The sequence below is a fragment of the Macrobrachium rosenbergii genome, chromosome 37 (assembly GCF_040412425.1).
Source record: "Macrobrachium rosenbergii isolate ZJJX-2024 chromosome 37, ASM4041242v1, whole genome shotgun sequence".
NCBI lineage: Eukaryota > Metazoa > Arthropoda > Malacostraca > Decapoda > Palaemonidae > Macrobrachium > Macrobrachium rosenbergii.
The window spans coordinates 5,442,045-5,458,014 of record NC_089777.1 but is presented as its reverse complement, the minus strand read 5'-3'; the positions used below and the strand labels follow the sequence as shown (position 1 = coordinate 5,458,014).

At 35.8% G+C, this 15,970-nt stretch overlaps 1 protein-coding gene across 1 annotated transcript in view; it reads right to left on the bottom strand.

Annotated features, from left to right (window-relative positions):
* LOC136825266 (cartilage acidic protein 1-like) overlaps positions 1-15,970 on the bottom strand; it is a 78,827-nt gene that overhangs the window by 9,788 nt on the left and 53,069 nt on the right. The window contains exons 11-14 of the mRNA XM_067081323.1: positions 15,416-15,554; positions 14,037-14,143; positions 13,333-13,520; positions 12,796-12,928 (exon numbers count right to left, since the gene is read on the bottom strand). Coding sequence (XP_066937424.1) covers positions 12,796-12,928; positions 13,333-13,520; positions 14,037-14,143; positions 15,416-15,554 — 567 coding nt within the window. The remainder of the gene's footprint in view (positions 1-12,795; positions 12,929-13,332; positions 13,521-14,036; positions 14,144-15,415; positions 15,555-15,970) is intronic.

Sequence of the window (15,970 nt, the reverse complement as noted above, 5' to 3'; positions counted from 1 at the left end):
TGGACACAGAGAGAGAGAGAGAGAGAGAGAGAGAGAGAGAGAGAGAGAGAGAGAGAGAGAGAGAGAGAGAGAGAGAGAGAAACCTTTGACCACTAATCAGCAACACTACCCCTTCTTGTCATGTTAAAGTGACATGTCTGACAGCTATTGCCTTCAAATTTCTTACAGATGATGATGGACAAATATTTGTTTGTTTAAAATACGTATCACATTCGAATTTTGAAGTTACAATTATTATTATTATTATCATTATTATTTAATCTTATTAACCTTATTAATATTTGAAAATTAGTATTTATTATTAGGTAAAAAATTTATCATACAAAACAAATAAACATATACATGTACCATATAAATTCTCTCATCTCAGTGAGAGAGAGAGAGAGAGAGAGAGAGAGAGAGAGAGAGAGAGAGAGAGAGAGAGAGAGAGAGAGAGAGAGAAATTACTACTTTTATTATTTAAGGTTATTTACTTTACACATTACAGCTTGAAAACTTATAAATTACATAAACAGTTAAACAAACACTTTTGCAGGGTTTCTCAGTATTCGCAAATGTTCACGTGTCTGTGAAAAACTCGTGTATGATAATATAGTTAGGTTCCAATGAAAAGTTCGTGTGTCTGTGAATTCGCGCAACTCGAATCACGCAAATTCAGGGGTATTACTGTATGTATGTATATATAAATAAAGATAAAATCCACGAAGGAAACGGAAACACTGGAGTGCTGCGAGGCCTAGCGTCGAAAGGCCTCGCACCACTCCAGTGTTTCCGTTTCCTTCGTGGATTTTATCTTTATTTATATATTCATCACGTTCCATATTTTTGTGATTCAGTTATACATATGTGTATATATATATATATATATATATATATATATATATATATATATATATATATATATATATATATATATATATATATATATATATATATATATACACACACACACATATATATACACACGCACACAGGAAGTCACCCCAAGTTATGACGGAGATCCGTTCCTATGACTTGATGTACAGTAAGTTGAAATTCGGCATAAGTTGGAACAATATTCGTAATAACATTTCAGCTAAGGGCCATGTACAAAGTAGAGACAATACAATATACATAATCTAGATAAAAGATAGATAGAATATAGAATTTAGGTTAAAGGCAAAGCACTGGGACCTATGCACAATTCATCACTGAAACTGACATTGACAGTAAAAAGGACTGAAAGGCATAAAGGAAGGAAAACCTCACAGCTGCACTATGAACCAATTGTTAAGAGAGGGTGAAAGGTAAGATGGAAGAAACAGAATATGAACAGAGGTACAGTAAAAGGAATGAAAGAGGTTACAGCTTGGGGCTGAAGAGATGCTGCAAAGAACCTTAAGTAATGCCTACAGTGCACTGCGTGTGGTGCACTGACAGTGCTACGCCCCCCTACAGGGCACACAGTCTATATATAATATTAATGTAACCACGCAAAATATCAATAAAACGTATTTTTGGAAGGATATTTAAATATTTAAGTAAAGTACTTAACTCTACTTGTGAATTCCCAATGTTTCCCCTATCTATTGCAAAAAGAAAATGGGGCAGTTTGAATACTGTGAGATAAAATGGCTGTGCCTGAATATAGGAGGAACCTGATTAGTTTTCCCATGTAGCTGTAAGCCATATATTTTTAAGGGTAATGTTGTAAGATGACTTTGAAATGATATTAAATTGTTTTAGGATGATAGATGAGCATGTCTAAAATATTTGCTAAATTTTCATGTATTTTCGTGACTAAATATATTTTTTATGAAAAAAAAAAATGATTTACTAATTTTCAAATAATAATATTAATGTAAACACAGTGTAAATATCAATGGAATGTTATTTCACTTACTGAATCCATTTATACTGTATTATTATACTGATCTATTATCATCGAAATATGTATAGAAAAAAATGATCATCCAGCTATTGTAATGTTTATGTTCTCAGAATCAGCTGATTGAGCCTACTACTGAAAGAATTAGGAAAAAAATTTTTTAGTTGCTAAAAGAAATGAATATATTAATGGAATTATTTTTAATTTTGTACATAAAAGTAAAACGGGTATACAAAGGTAAACTATCACACTTTGTGTTAAAGTAAAATCCCTCAAAATCACAAAACAGCTGTTTCCTGATTCATTTTAATGATGTAAGCATAACTCAGTTCTCTCTCTCTCCCTCTCTCTCTCACAATGAAATATGAATTACTGTATCATAAATATAAGAATACAAAACTAAAACTCTAGGAAGTTCATGATACCATCGATTTAGTGCATGCATACATACGCACGTTACAATTTTTTTTGTTGCTTTGCTTGATTTACAGGTATGTTTTTATTAAAAGTTTAGTTTATTTTCCGTATGATTAATACACACAACAGTACACAAGGGAATATTTTATCACTGTTGATTACATTTATAATTTGGTATTTTTTTCAATGCATATTTAAATATTTGGGTACAGTACTTAACTCTACTTGCGAATTCCCAATGTTTTCCCTATCTACTGTAAAAAGAAAATGGGACAGCTTGAATACTGTATGAGAGAAAATGGCTGTGCCTGAATATAGGGGAACTTGATTAGTTTTAACATGTAGCTGTAAGCCATACATTCTTAAGAATAATGTTGTAAGATGACTTTGAAACGATATTAACCTCTTTCCACTCAACCCCGTGTATTCTTGGGTTTAAGATAACCGTCATATTTCAGTAAGCCCGAGTATACTCGGAATTCTGTTATCTCTTTCCTAGCAACTCCCAGTAAACTTGGCTGTTGTTTATATTAGTCTCCCACTATAAAAAAATGTCATAAAAAGGGCTGCGTGTTCCAAATGTACCAAAGAACTATCATGGTCGAGGTGGGTTAATGCCGAAGTTAAGTACAATTTCACCGCTCTCGATGGGTAAATAAAGTACACCAGACTCGGCATTAATTTATACCTCTCTTGATGGCTTAGTGGTAACGTCGACTGGAGTTGCTGGATGGCGCGTCTGTGTCGTGGGATCGAGACTTGGCAGTGCCCGTCCATTTATCACTTATAAATTCCCCTTCGGTGATAATTCCCCATCGGGGATATTCCCGAGGTAGCGTGGATTTGATATTAAGCGACATTTATAGCTTCATGATTGTATATAAATCACGGTGTGATAAAAAAGTGTCATAAAAAGAGCTGTGTGTTCCAAACGTACCAAAGAACTATCATGGTCGAGGTGGGTTAATGCCGAAGCTAAGTACAATTTCCCTGCTCTCGACGGGTAAATAAAGTACACCAGACTCGGCATTAATTTATACCTCTCTTGATGGCTTAGTGGTAACGTCGACTGGAGTTGCTGGATGGCGCGTCTGTGTTGTGGGATCGAGACTTGGCAGTGCCCCGTCCATCTATCACTTATAAATTCCCCTTCGGTGATAATTCCCCATCGGGGATATTCCGAGGATAATTTGATATTGGCGACATTTGTAGCTTCCTGATTCTTCTTCTTCTTCTTTTAACGTGCTTTTTCCCATTTTGTATGGGGTAAGCGCGATGCCTTCTTTGAAGGACTTTTGATTTGGCTTTGGGGTAGACCTGTAGTCTTATGCCCTGCCTGACATCGCTTAGACCCGGTAGCATGATTGTATCATAAACCAACGCCCTTTCTTCCCAGCAGCGTTGTTGTGGTAGGGGTGAGAGTTCGAGGCGTGTGAGATGTTTGTTATGTTTTTAAAAGGTGTTGTAGTGGCTTTGTTTTGTGTGTGTATTTAATCTGTAACACCCATTTGCTTTTAAGCAAACCTATCATGTTGATTACATATATAATCCCGGGATGTCTACACGGATAGCAAAGTGTGCCTCTCTGATCAGTCGGTTATGGATTTGAACCCGCGCCACAGAAGTCCGAAGCTGCTGATTTATATATATATATATATATATATATATATATATATATATATATATATATATATATATATATATATATATATATATATATATATATATATATATATATATATATATATATATATATATATATATATATATAATATATATATATATATATATATATATATATATATATATATATATATATATATATATATATATATATATATATATATATATATATATATATATATATATATATATATATATATATATATATATATATATATATATATATATATATATATATATATATATCGAGGGGACCCAAAAGTAACGGAATTGTGTCATAGAATTTTATTCAGTTATTGTTACATGTTTACAGTCTTATCACCTTCAAAGTATTCTCCATTTGAAGCAATGCACTTATCAGACGTGTTTTCCACTGTTGAAAGCAATTTGGAACTCTTGTGAAGTTATGGCTTTTAATGACTCACGTTTTCTTCTGAACTCTTCAACGTCTGCAAAACGTTTTCCTTTGAGGGCTTTCTTCATTGAGGAGCAAGATCGGGTGAATAGGGAGGGTGGGTAGTGTGGTCATGCCATTCTTGGTCAGAAACTGTCTCACACTGCTGGATGGTGCATTGTCGTGATGAAGCCACCACCCTCCACTTTGCCACAGGTCGGGGCAAAGTGGAGGGTGGTGGCTTGGCCTTGAGTGTGAGACAGTTTCTGACCAAGAATGGCATGACCACACTTACCCACCATCTATCTTGCCCCTTACTTCTTTTAATGAAGAAAGCTCTCAAAGGAAAACGTTTTCAGACGTTGAAGAGGTTCAGAAGATACGAGTCATAAAGCCATAACTTCCAAGAGTTCCAGAATTGCTTTCAACAGTGGAAAACACGTCTGATATTCAAATGGAGAATACTTTGAAGGTGATAAGACTGTAAACATGTAACAATTTGAATAAAATTCTAAGACACATTTGTTAGTTTGATATATATATATATATATATATATATATATATATATATATATATATATATATATATATATATATATATATATATATATATATATATAATATATATATATATATAATATATATATATATATATATAATATATATAATATATATATATATATAATATATATAATATATATAATATATATAATATATATATATATATATATATATATATATATATATATATATATATATATATATATATATATATATATATATATATATATATATATATATATATATATATATATATATAATATATATATAATATATATATAATATATATATAATATATATATATATATATATATATATATATATATATATATATATATATATATATATATATATATATATATATATATATACACACAATTGTTAATGACCATACAAAATTCATGAAGATAGGTGTACCAGACTACCAAAGCATTTTTCTTACCGAGATCCCTGAAGAAGGAAAATGTCACTAACAACGAAACTTATCATCAAATGTTTTCCTCTGGCTCTTCCTTTGGCGATATGTATGGCCTACCCAAAATTCATAAACCTGTTAGTGTCCCTCCGCCCTATTCTAGCATCTTACAATACTCCTAATTGTCAACTAGCAAAATTTTTAGTCCTGTTGCTTTAACTTTTAATTAGGAATCAATATTCTGTTGCCAACTCAAAAACGTTTAAAGAATGGTTTAGAGTAGTCTCTACTTAAATATATAGAGGAAAATGCATACTTTTAGGGAAAAAAATGCAAAATTTAAAAGGTTGAATTAGTGAAAGTTTTTTTTTAATTTGATGTGACAACACTATGTCATTATGGGGTGGTTATATCAGTCCAGGTTATTTTCTAATAAAGTAAATTTGGTACTAAGTCCAGACACCACCCTATTTACAGTTGAGTTACATTCCAGACAACCGTTTATACACTGAATTGTCCGTAAGTTTTTTACTGTACTCTTCACGCCTATTCAAGTGCAGTATGATATGAAGTCTTTACTGTACTTTTCATGCCTATTCAAGTACAGTATGGTATAAAGTCTTTACTGTACTCTCCACGCCTATTCAAGTACAATATGATATAAAGTCAATACTGCACAGTACTTATGTTTTTTCATCCTAAGACACAATACGGTTGACCCCCGGGATTCGTGGGGGAAAGGGACCACAACCACCCACAAATGGCTAAAATCAACAAACACTTGACACCCCCCTCAAAACATGCTGTATTTTATTAGCTCATACACCAAAGACCCCCTCTAAAAACACGTATAACTGCCTGTTTTAATAGTTTACTGCATATTTTATCATTTCAAACACCAAATATATCTTAAACTATCACCCTAAAACACTTTAACATCATTTAAAAGTCATCTTACAACATTACCCTTAAAAATATACAGTATAAGGCTTACAGCTACATGTGAAAACTAGTTCTCCCTATACTGCACTGGGCTGTATTCAGGCACACACATTTTTTTTCATACAGTTACTATTCAAGCTGTCCCATTTTCTTTTACAGGGGAAACATTGGTATGTAATTCATGAGAGAGAGAGAGAGAGAGAGAGAGAGAGAGAGAGAGAGAGAGAGAGAGAGAGAGAGAGAGAGAGAGAGAGAGAAATACATATGCACATTAAAAATATTTAATATTAAGATTATGTAAATCATACGGGTACTTAACAGTGATGAATGTTGATTAAGGATGATGATGATGGATTAGCTGTGCATTCCAATGAATAACAACAATGGTACTGTATGACTGCACAGCACAGCAAAATGGTTACATCTCCTCTGGAGGTGCCATCAAGTTAAGGTACTGTAAATTTTCAAGAACATGGTATGAGAGGGCTTCATGAGATCTCTAAGGCCATTTGAAAAATTAGTGGAGCTTTCCTTAGAAACATCCTATGCCTCTATCATCGTCTGCAGCCCCTTGGTTTTCCTGAGAATTTCGTACAGACCTTTGAATTCTCCAAAATCCTGCTCCGTCAGTAGGACAGAGAGTACATGAATGAAGGCGGCAAGTTCTTCTCCACCAAGGGCCACTGTAAGGATTCTATTCTCTTCATATTCCTTCTCAATGAAGAAGACAGCACTTTTTTTCATGCCATAACGGGCTGCTACTTCTCCGTGACTTTTGCCTTCTCTTAACATTACAATAATGTCTGCCTCCTCCTCAATGGTCATGATCTTCCTCTGGCTCTTTGGCCCTTGCACAGATGCTGTAGAAGAAGCAGGGCATTTAGGAGGCAGCTTAGGGCACAATTCAAAATATACGGGAAGTCTGCACCAATAAATATGTGAACAAACACACACACACACAACAGAGGCATACACAGTGAAATGAGAAGCTGGCAGAGATGCTGGGTCATTTGAGCATCGTATATACATACGTATGTACAGGGTAGTGTGCATAACAACATTGATATTCTGCGCATACTGTACATTTTATTGATATTTTACTGTGTTGTAAGATGATTTTGAAATGATATTTAAAGTGTTTTAGGTTGACAGCAGAGCATGTCTATAATACGTAGGTAGTTTGTAGAATGACAGGACTATGTTTACGTTTGAGGAACCATCAGTCATTCTATTTTCATATATTTTTGTAACTAAATACATTTTAAATGATAAAGAAAATTACTATTCTCAAATATTGCAGTACTGTAATATATTAATGTAAACACAGCAAAATATCAATAAAATGTATTTTTTTTCTTAAAAAATGTTCTACCCAAGCCAAGTGACCTCCAAAGCTTTAACAAAAGAAAATGCATCTTGGGATGCTATAATACCCAGGAGCAATGCTACTCGACATCCTGCTGGCTGTCATTTGCAAAGCGGCCCATCCAGGACCGCCATTCATTTTCCTTGGTGCTCTTTGGCTGTACCCATGGCACTGACTGGCTGTACCCACCAACACTTTGTCTCATGGAGATGGGCTGCAGGAGCCCACATCTCTGCCTTTTCACTGCGTAGACCTATGCTGTTCAACCATGTCACTGAGTATCTGTTCTTTGCATATCTTTGTGTGTCATTTCTAATCTTTGTGTATCTTTTTTAATCGTGCCCTAAGATGCTTCCTAAATGCCCTGCTCCTTCTAAGGCTTCTGGCAAACAGCCTAAGTTCCAGAAGAAGGCCATGACCTTGAGGATAAAGTAAAACTTCTGGATATGTTAAAAAAAGACACGAGTTAAGTAGTTGTGGCCGGCCATTCTGGTGTGAACGAGAGTACTGTATGGTACATCAAGAAGAAAGAAGGGGAGATAAGAAAGGCCATGAGTGCTAACTTCTTTGGTAGTGCATAAACAATTTCGACAGTGCGTGATAAAACAATTGTTAAGATGGAATAGGCATTGGCATATCGGATAAAGGACTGCTGCAAGAGGAACATCCCCCTCGACATCAACATCATACTTGAAAAGGGCAAGACATCTCTACCAGCAGTTTTCGACTGTTTTTCAGAAGTGGTTTCCACTCATGAGTTTTTCTCTGCATGGAGAAGCAGCATCAGCAGACACAGAAGTGGCCACGAAATATCCTGAGACCTTCAAGAAAATCATCAGCGACAAGGGCTACCATCCAGAACAGGTGTTCAATATGGACAAGACTGGCTTGTTCTGGAAGATGATGCCTTCATGGACATACCTCATGAAGGACAAAGCCAGAGCCTCCAGGTTCAAGGACCAGAAGGATAAGGTTACCCTCATAATGTGTGGGAATGCTGCCGCCTTCATGCTGAAACCAGGCCTCATTTACAAGGCTGCAAACCCCAGGGCCCTCAAAAATAAGAACAATCGCTTGCTGCCTGTGTTTTGGATGCACAACCCCAAGGCCTAGATCACCAAAGTCATTACGGAACACTGACTGGTTCATTCAAAGCGTCATGCCTCAAGTTAGGCAATCCCTCAACGACTTTTGCATGGAGTTCAAAGTGTTGTTGATTATGCATAATGCTGGTGGCCACCCTGTGGATCTTTATTACGATGGAGTTGAGCTCGAGTTCCTCCCTTCCAACACCACCTATCTCCTCCAGCCTATGGACCAGGGCGTGCTCCGTGCCTTCAAGGCACTCTACAACCGGAAGTCCCTCAAGCACCTTGCAAATGCAATGGACGCTGACGGTGAATTTACGCTGAAGGACTATTGGCGTAAATTCACAATTCCCACGTCTGACCATCATTGACTGATCACTGAATGACATGAAGGAGACCCTTAATGCCTGCTGGAAGAAGTTGTGGCCAGAGTGTGTGCATGATTCTAAGGACTTCTCTCCTGAAGAAATTCAACATTTGGCCATTGATAAGGCAGTCATATTGGTGAGGATGCTTGGTGGAGAAGGCTTCGATGACATCATCCTGGATGAAGTCGGACCCTCATTGATGCCCACTCTGACCCCCTGACAGACCAAGATTTGGAAGAGCTGACGAAGTCTGCCAGTGAGGAAGAAGACACGCCAGTTCAGGAGATGTGATGGAGGATGGGGGCCCGTCTTTGGAACGTCTGTCCCAACTTAAGAGGATAACCAAGGAGGCACAGGAGTCAGCTGCGGCATGGGATCCTTATTTGGAGTGCTCCTTAAAGTTTTCAAATGCCTTTGATGTGGCAATGGCACCATATAATAATGCCCTCATAAGCATGAAGAAGCAGCAACAGCAGCTGCCTATTACCATGTTTATCAAACAGAAGAAGAAGGACCCTCCAAAGGTTCCCCAAACCCGTGAAGAAGTGCCTCCCAAAGCGCCTGAAGAAGTGCCTCCTGAAGCGCCTGAAGAAGTGCCTCCCAAAGCTCCTGAAGAACAGGGAAGAGGCACCCAGAGAAGAGATGTACAGTAAACCCCTGTATTCGCAGGGGATGTGGTACAGCTAAAATCCGCAAACACTTAAAACCCCTCTAAAAACACTTAGAACTGCCTATTCTGATAGTTAAAACACAAAAAAACCCTCTAAAATGCTTATACCCGAGTACAGTATTTTAATAGTTTTATCACAAAAAGTGCATTTAGTCATGAAAAATATATGAAAATACAGTAATCAGTGAATATTTCTCAGTGAAAAATACCGCGAATGGGCGAATTTTCCGCGAATGATGTGTATATATAATCCACAGAGAAATCCACAAATAGGTGAGTTTGAACAGTGCAACTGCAAATACAGGGGGTTTACTATAACTCCTCTGCTTTGCTTTGCAGTCATACAGTATCATCATTGTCACTCATCAGACTGCACAGCTAATTCATCATCATTATCTTTAATCAACATTCATCATTGGTAAGTACCTGCAGGATTTACTATTATTTGATCTTATTATCTTATTACAATATTGCTGTATTTAATTGTATTACTATTATTACAGGTACTATACAGTATTATTACTATTATTATTTAATCTTATTACAGTAATCTCATTAATATTTGAAAATTAGTACATACAGGTACTGTATGTATTATTACAGGTACAGTATACAGTATTATTATTACTGTCTAATTTAATCTTATTATTTACTGAAATCTTATTAAACTTAATATTTGGAAATTAGTACTGTAGGTCATTATTTTATCATAAATATATACATACGTACAGTACAATATTTAGTCACAAAATATGAAAATACAGAATATTGCTCTAAGAAAAATCTGGGAATAGGTGAGTTTTTCAGCAAATAATCTAGAGATACGTTCCACAGAAAAATCTGTGAATAGGTGAAGCCGCAAATCCGGAACCAAGAATAGGCAGAGGTCAACGGTACACTGTACACACATTGTAACTGCTCAGAATAGGCATGCAAAACAAAATCTGAACTTACAGGTGGCAAAGGGGAGAGCTCTGCACAAAATTTTAATCTACAATCTGTTTGTTCGTGTCTCTGAATGTTCGTAAGTTGAATGTTGTAAGTAGGGTGGTATCTGTAATTATTTAACTCAAGTTGTGTGTTTTGGAGCCAATTACTGACGTTATGCAAGGTATACCCGTACCTGTATATGTGTATGTATGTATTTATGCATGTAGTTTTGCTACACCATGACATTTTTTAGGTTTACTATTATAAAGACACAAATATCGATTAATATCCCAACCACTACACCTCAGGAATAACTTACATCCAAGGGGATTTATAATTGATAAACGATTTGCCACAAGTGGGATCCAAACTGCAGCCTGGTTTGGCAAGCAATGACACACAGTGACCTTCAAGCACAGAGCTATCAAAAGACCATTAAAAGCCTTGTGTTGCTTATTTACCATTCAGTCAGCTCATGTTCCAAAGGTATTACTGTAATGCATAGTATATAATGAGAATGCCACTGAAGGGAAGGACATTGAAAAAACTTAAGGAAGCAAGGAGGCTTGGTCAGGGTGATGATGTTAATGAGGGTGAAGGTCAATTGGATACATTAGTCTATTCTTACTGTGAAGAAGAGAGCTTAATATCTACAACATATTTCAAATGAGGTTTTACTATTGATGATGTTAGCCATCCTCATAAGGCTACTACGTACTATAATATAAAGAAAGACACTAGAATTCTACTGATGGATAATTCTGGTGGATGAGAAGACAAAAAGGATGGCAAGTGAAATTTAAAAGCTAGGCTAGTTGGTAGGGTGCATGAGAAAGGTCAGTTTAATGGTGTCACTTATTCTCCAATTTGCTAAAGAGAATCTTTGCATTTGGGTTTAGCAGAAATGAGAGTAAAATATTATAATATTGACATCAAGGAAGCATTTTTACAAGGATATTATTTTACATGGATATTCTTTTACAGTGATATTATTTTTGTTTTTTGCTAATAATTTTTTTAATGGTATGCAATGAAAATCAAAGAGGACAGTGTATGGTCTCTAGAATGCTGCCAGAGCCTTGTATATGTGTGCTAAATCACATGTTAAAGTTTCATATTATACTGAGCAGCATGGATCAGTTCTGTTCTATTGGCACTATGAGTGGAAGTTTGAGGATAAAGCATTTCTTCCTGCTGAGGATTTTTGTTGGCTGGTACAGGAAAATTTGAAATGGGAATCGTCGACAACTTTAAAGAATTCACTGACTTTTCTTCTAACAATTTAATTCAAGTATGTCAGTATCAGTATCAAACAAGAGGTGGGGAGAATTATGATCAACGAATCTAATTATATTACGTCAAATGAACCCATGAAGATAAACAGAACTACAGAACTAAGCACACAAGCACTGGTGGAAGGTGAAAGTAAATGAAGCTATCAGTCATTTTTGGCCAGCTAAATTGGGTAGCTACATTAACTAGGGCACATATAACTTTTCAAGTAGTATACAATTCAACTACTAGCTTTTTAACACAACAACAGTGCAGGATGATGAAGGGACAATTAATAGGATTACAGTAGTACTCAAAATCCCCTCTGAACAAAGCAATATTTTCAAACAAACAGTTTCAATAATTCAAATGAATTCTCATACATAAAAGAAAATAAAAATCACAAAACATACTACCCTTAATCATTTTAAACAGAATAAAAAATAAATACAACTTGTATGCAGCCACGATGACAACCCACAAATAAAATGCAGAGATCACAAATACTTCTAACTCAAGAGATCAGAAACATAATGAATTGTTACTCAACACATTGACTGCCAGAGCACCCACTGTACAGAAATTTCATCTCAGAGTAGTTTCCACTATTTTGCTGGTATTCAGCCATCCATAAGAAGTTAGTGTGTGCAAAGAAAGAGCTTGCATGTGCACAGAATATCTGCCTTCTCCAACATGAAAATGACCATGGTAAGTGACAAATATAGAAACAAAAGCATCAGCAAGTCCGAATACATTTGCATAAAGCTTAAATAGCTGAAGATGGTGATGCACTACGAATCAGTAAAAAACACACAACTATACCTCAGCAACAGGTAGTCCACGCTTCAAGGCTTGCACTCCAGGCCTTGGGTGATTCACAGTAATTTTTATGTTTTTGCTAGTGGAGTTCAGCTCCATCATTTCATAGCTCGAGTCAGGCCACACAACCTCAAGCCTGGGACAATTTGAAGGAAAGAAATTAAAATAAATTAAAATTAGACAAAAATTATGACCAATATTTGGTGTCTTGTTATAGAAAATGTCCAAAATCTCTGAAAAATTAGACCATGAAATGAGCAGCAACATAAATATAAAAGTCATTATTCCTCAACAGCCATGTGTTCAAGGGTCAAGGATCTAAATGTATAAAATTACCTCATAACTCTAAAATGACAATATCTTATAAAACTCTCATAAATAAAGCAATTTGAAAATTATGCACTTCCATAGTGATACAAACCATCCATAAATAATCTCAGGTATCTCAAATTAGCATTCTGCTAATGGTCCATAGGATCACTTTCTAACAACAGTTGTCATAAATATAACTAGGACAACATGATACTGAGGTACACTTACCTTGTTGGTTCATCTTGTCCTAAACCAAAGTGGGCAACTGGTTCCATCTGACATAGGTATCCAGACCCGGCATCAATGACCCGTGAATGTTTCCTCCCAGTAGTGTGCAATGTTACTTTAGCACCTCTTGCTGGGGCTCCTGATGATGTGAGGACTTGGACACGTAACCAGCCGTTGGATGAAATGTCCTAGATAAGAAAACTTACATAAACTAAAAAACCAAATAATACATAGCCTCATGAAGAATTTTTACCTAGCACTGAGATGTAAGATGGAAGATTTATGTTAATTATTTTGTATACTGTGCATCTAATGAACACTCTTCATCCAGAAGATGCCAGAGTATGATTATAATATGTATTCATGTTTTCTACAGAATTTTCACAATTTTCTATACATTATATACAAGTATAAAAGGTACAGGCAGTCCCTGGTTATTGGCAGGGGTTCTGTTCCGAAGGCGTGATGACAAGCAAAAATCGCCGATAACCAAAAATCGGTGATTTTCGGCACTTATCGATGCCAATAACGGGAGATCGGTACCTCTGTTAGGTATGTATTGGCGCTAATACCCGATTATCAGTGCCAATAAGCAGAAATCAGTGCATATTGGTGTTGAAAATCGCCGATTTTCATTGCTAGACGAGTGCTGTAAAACCTGATTGCCGATAACTGGGGACTGCCTGTATTTAATTTTTTTATACCTGGCCTGGGCTTAACTTGTACACAGATAGTGGTTGCTCTGCTGATTCCCCATGAGATAGAATAACCTCCAAGACACCATCGCCATCTAAATCTGTTACAGTGCCACCTATAAAGGAGAAAGTTTCTTGTCAATAAATTCTACAATGGCTTTTATTGGCAGTCTTACTTAGCTTCAAGTTCTACCATTAATGGGGTATTTCACCCAGTCCCATTCCCCATGACACCCTTTTAACAAAACTTTAGTTATGGACCAAACTGGCTGAGTTCTTGAGACAGACTTAAGAGGTACACATATATCTATAATAATCATCCATCTCGGAAGACAAACATCTATCAAGAGAGACAAACCATTTTGTACATTTCCTGTTAAAAAATGATTCAGAGAGAAGTTTAACTAGACTATTGTGAAGAAATATTCTAAGGTAACTACACCAAAACTAAACAAAGCAATAAATCTAGCAAATAAAAAAAAAAAAAAGTTTCCAGTTCTTGCAGTCTCTTTCTATTTTGCTCAAGCAAGGAGCCAAGATTGAAGCAAGACAAAGTTGAGGGACTTGGACAGCTATTTAGAAAGAGACCAAAGCAAGTAAGAAAAACTAAAGACAAAGTATGCAATGCACCTGGAATCTAAAGGAGGTTGCAAAGAATCTTTAGTACAGCCTACAATGTGATATGTGAGGTGAAATGGAGACGACACCCCTTTCCTTAGTAAGACACACTGCAGGTAGCACTGAAGATTCACTGAAGTGCCCTTTGACCTATAAATACACTGTTTTTGGCCTTCTTGTTGCCCATTCCTCTTGGTTCATTCTCATTTGGCATAGTGGGCCAAGTACTTTAAATTTATTGTGCTCCAAACTTGACATCACATTTGTGAAATACCAATCTAGTAGCTGGCAGATGTCTCAACACTTTGTCTACTTTATGACTGTAATTGTACCCAGCAGCCTTTTTTGCCAGATGCTTCAGAGTTCAGGTTATCTGAATACCAGTTATGGGGGGAGGTTACTATTTCATTAGTATTATTATTATTGACATTACTAAATTATTATTAAAACTGTCACAACTAAATTGCTACCATTATGTAGTACTTTAACAAGACCACTGAATACTATTTCTAGACTTATGGCTTTTCAGAAAGATCTGTTCTTAAATGAGAGGTGAAATTGGAGCAAGGTCACATTAGAGAAGTTGGACAGCTAACTGGGAAGAGACTACAAGGAATGGATGATTAGGAATACACCTGAGAGCCTGGCCAAGTAGGGATGCTGCAGAGGACCTTTTGTGTGTGTGTGTGTTTGTTTGTGTGTGTGTGTGTGTGTGTGTGAGGGGGGGGAGGAGAATTTGGAGGAGAAGGTTATCTAATAATCCTAAATACCTGTGCCTCGCCCATGTTTCTCTTCTGCATCTCCAATGTTGAGTTTCGTCACAGTTAAATCTTGATCATTCAGACCACGGTCAACAGTGAACAATTTGTTTGGAGCTGCACCTCGATAAGCTATGTTGTTGAGCAAAACCTGACAGGTAATAAAAAACCATTACAACAACCGCATGTTATCTTTATATGTATGTAAATTACTGTATGAGTATTCTATATAAAATATCAAACTATCATGACTACTTGACAAATAAAAAACCATTACAACAACTGCAAGTTATCTTTATAATCATACTACCACATCCTATGTAAATATCAAACTATCATGACTACTGTCTTTAAAATTAGACAAAGTAGGGTTTGCAAATTTTCAATGTTCTGTTATGAAGAAAATCTTGTAAATTAAAAATGGGAGTACTAAAATTATAATAATTTGTCATGGCTATCTTTTGTTATCATATTTATCTTTGCAAAATTATCTTTTCAAAAATACTAGCTGAAATATGATAATTTTCATGATAAAACGAATTATTTGGATACTTACCTACTGTTAAA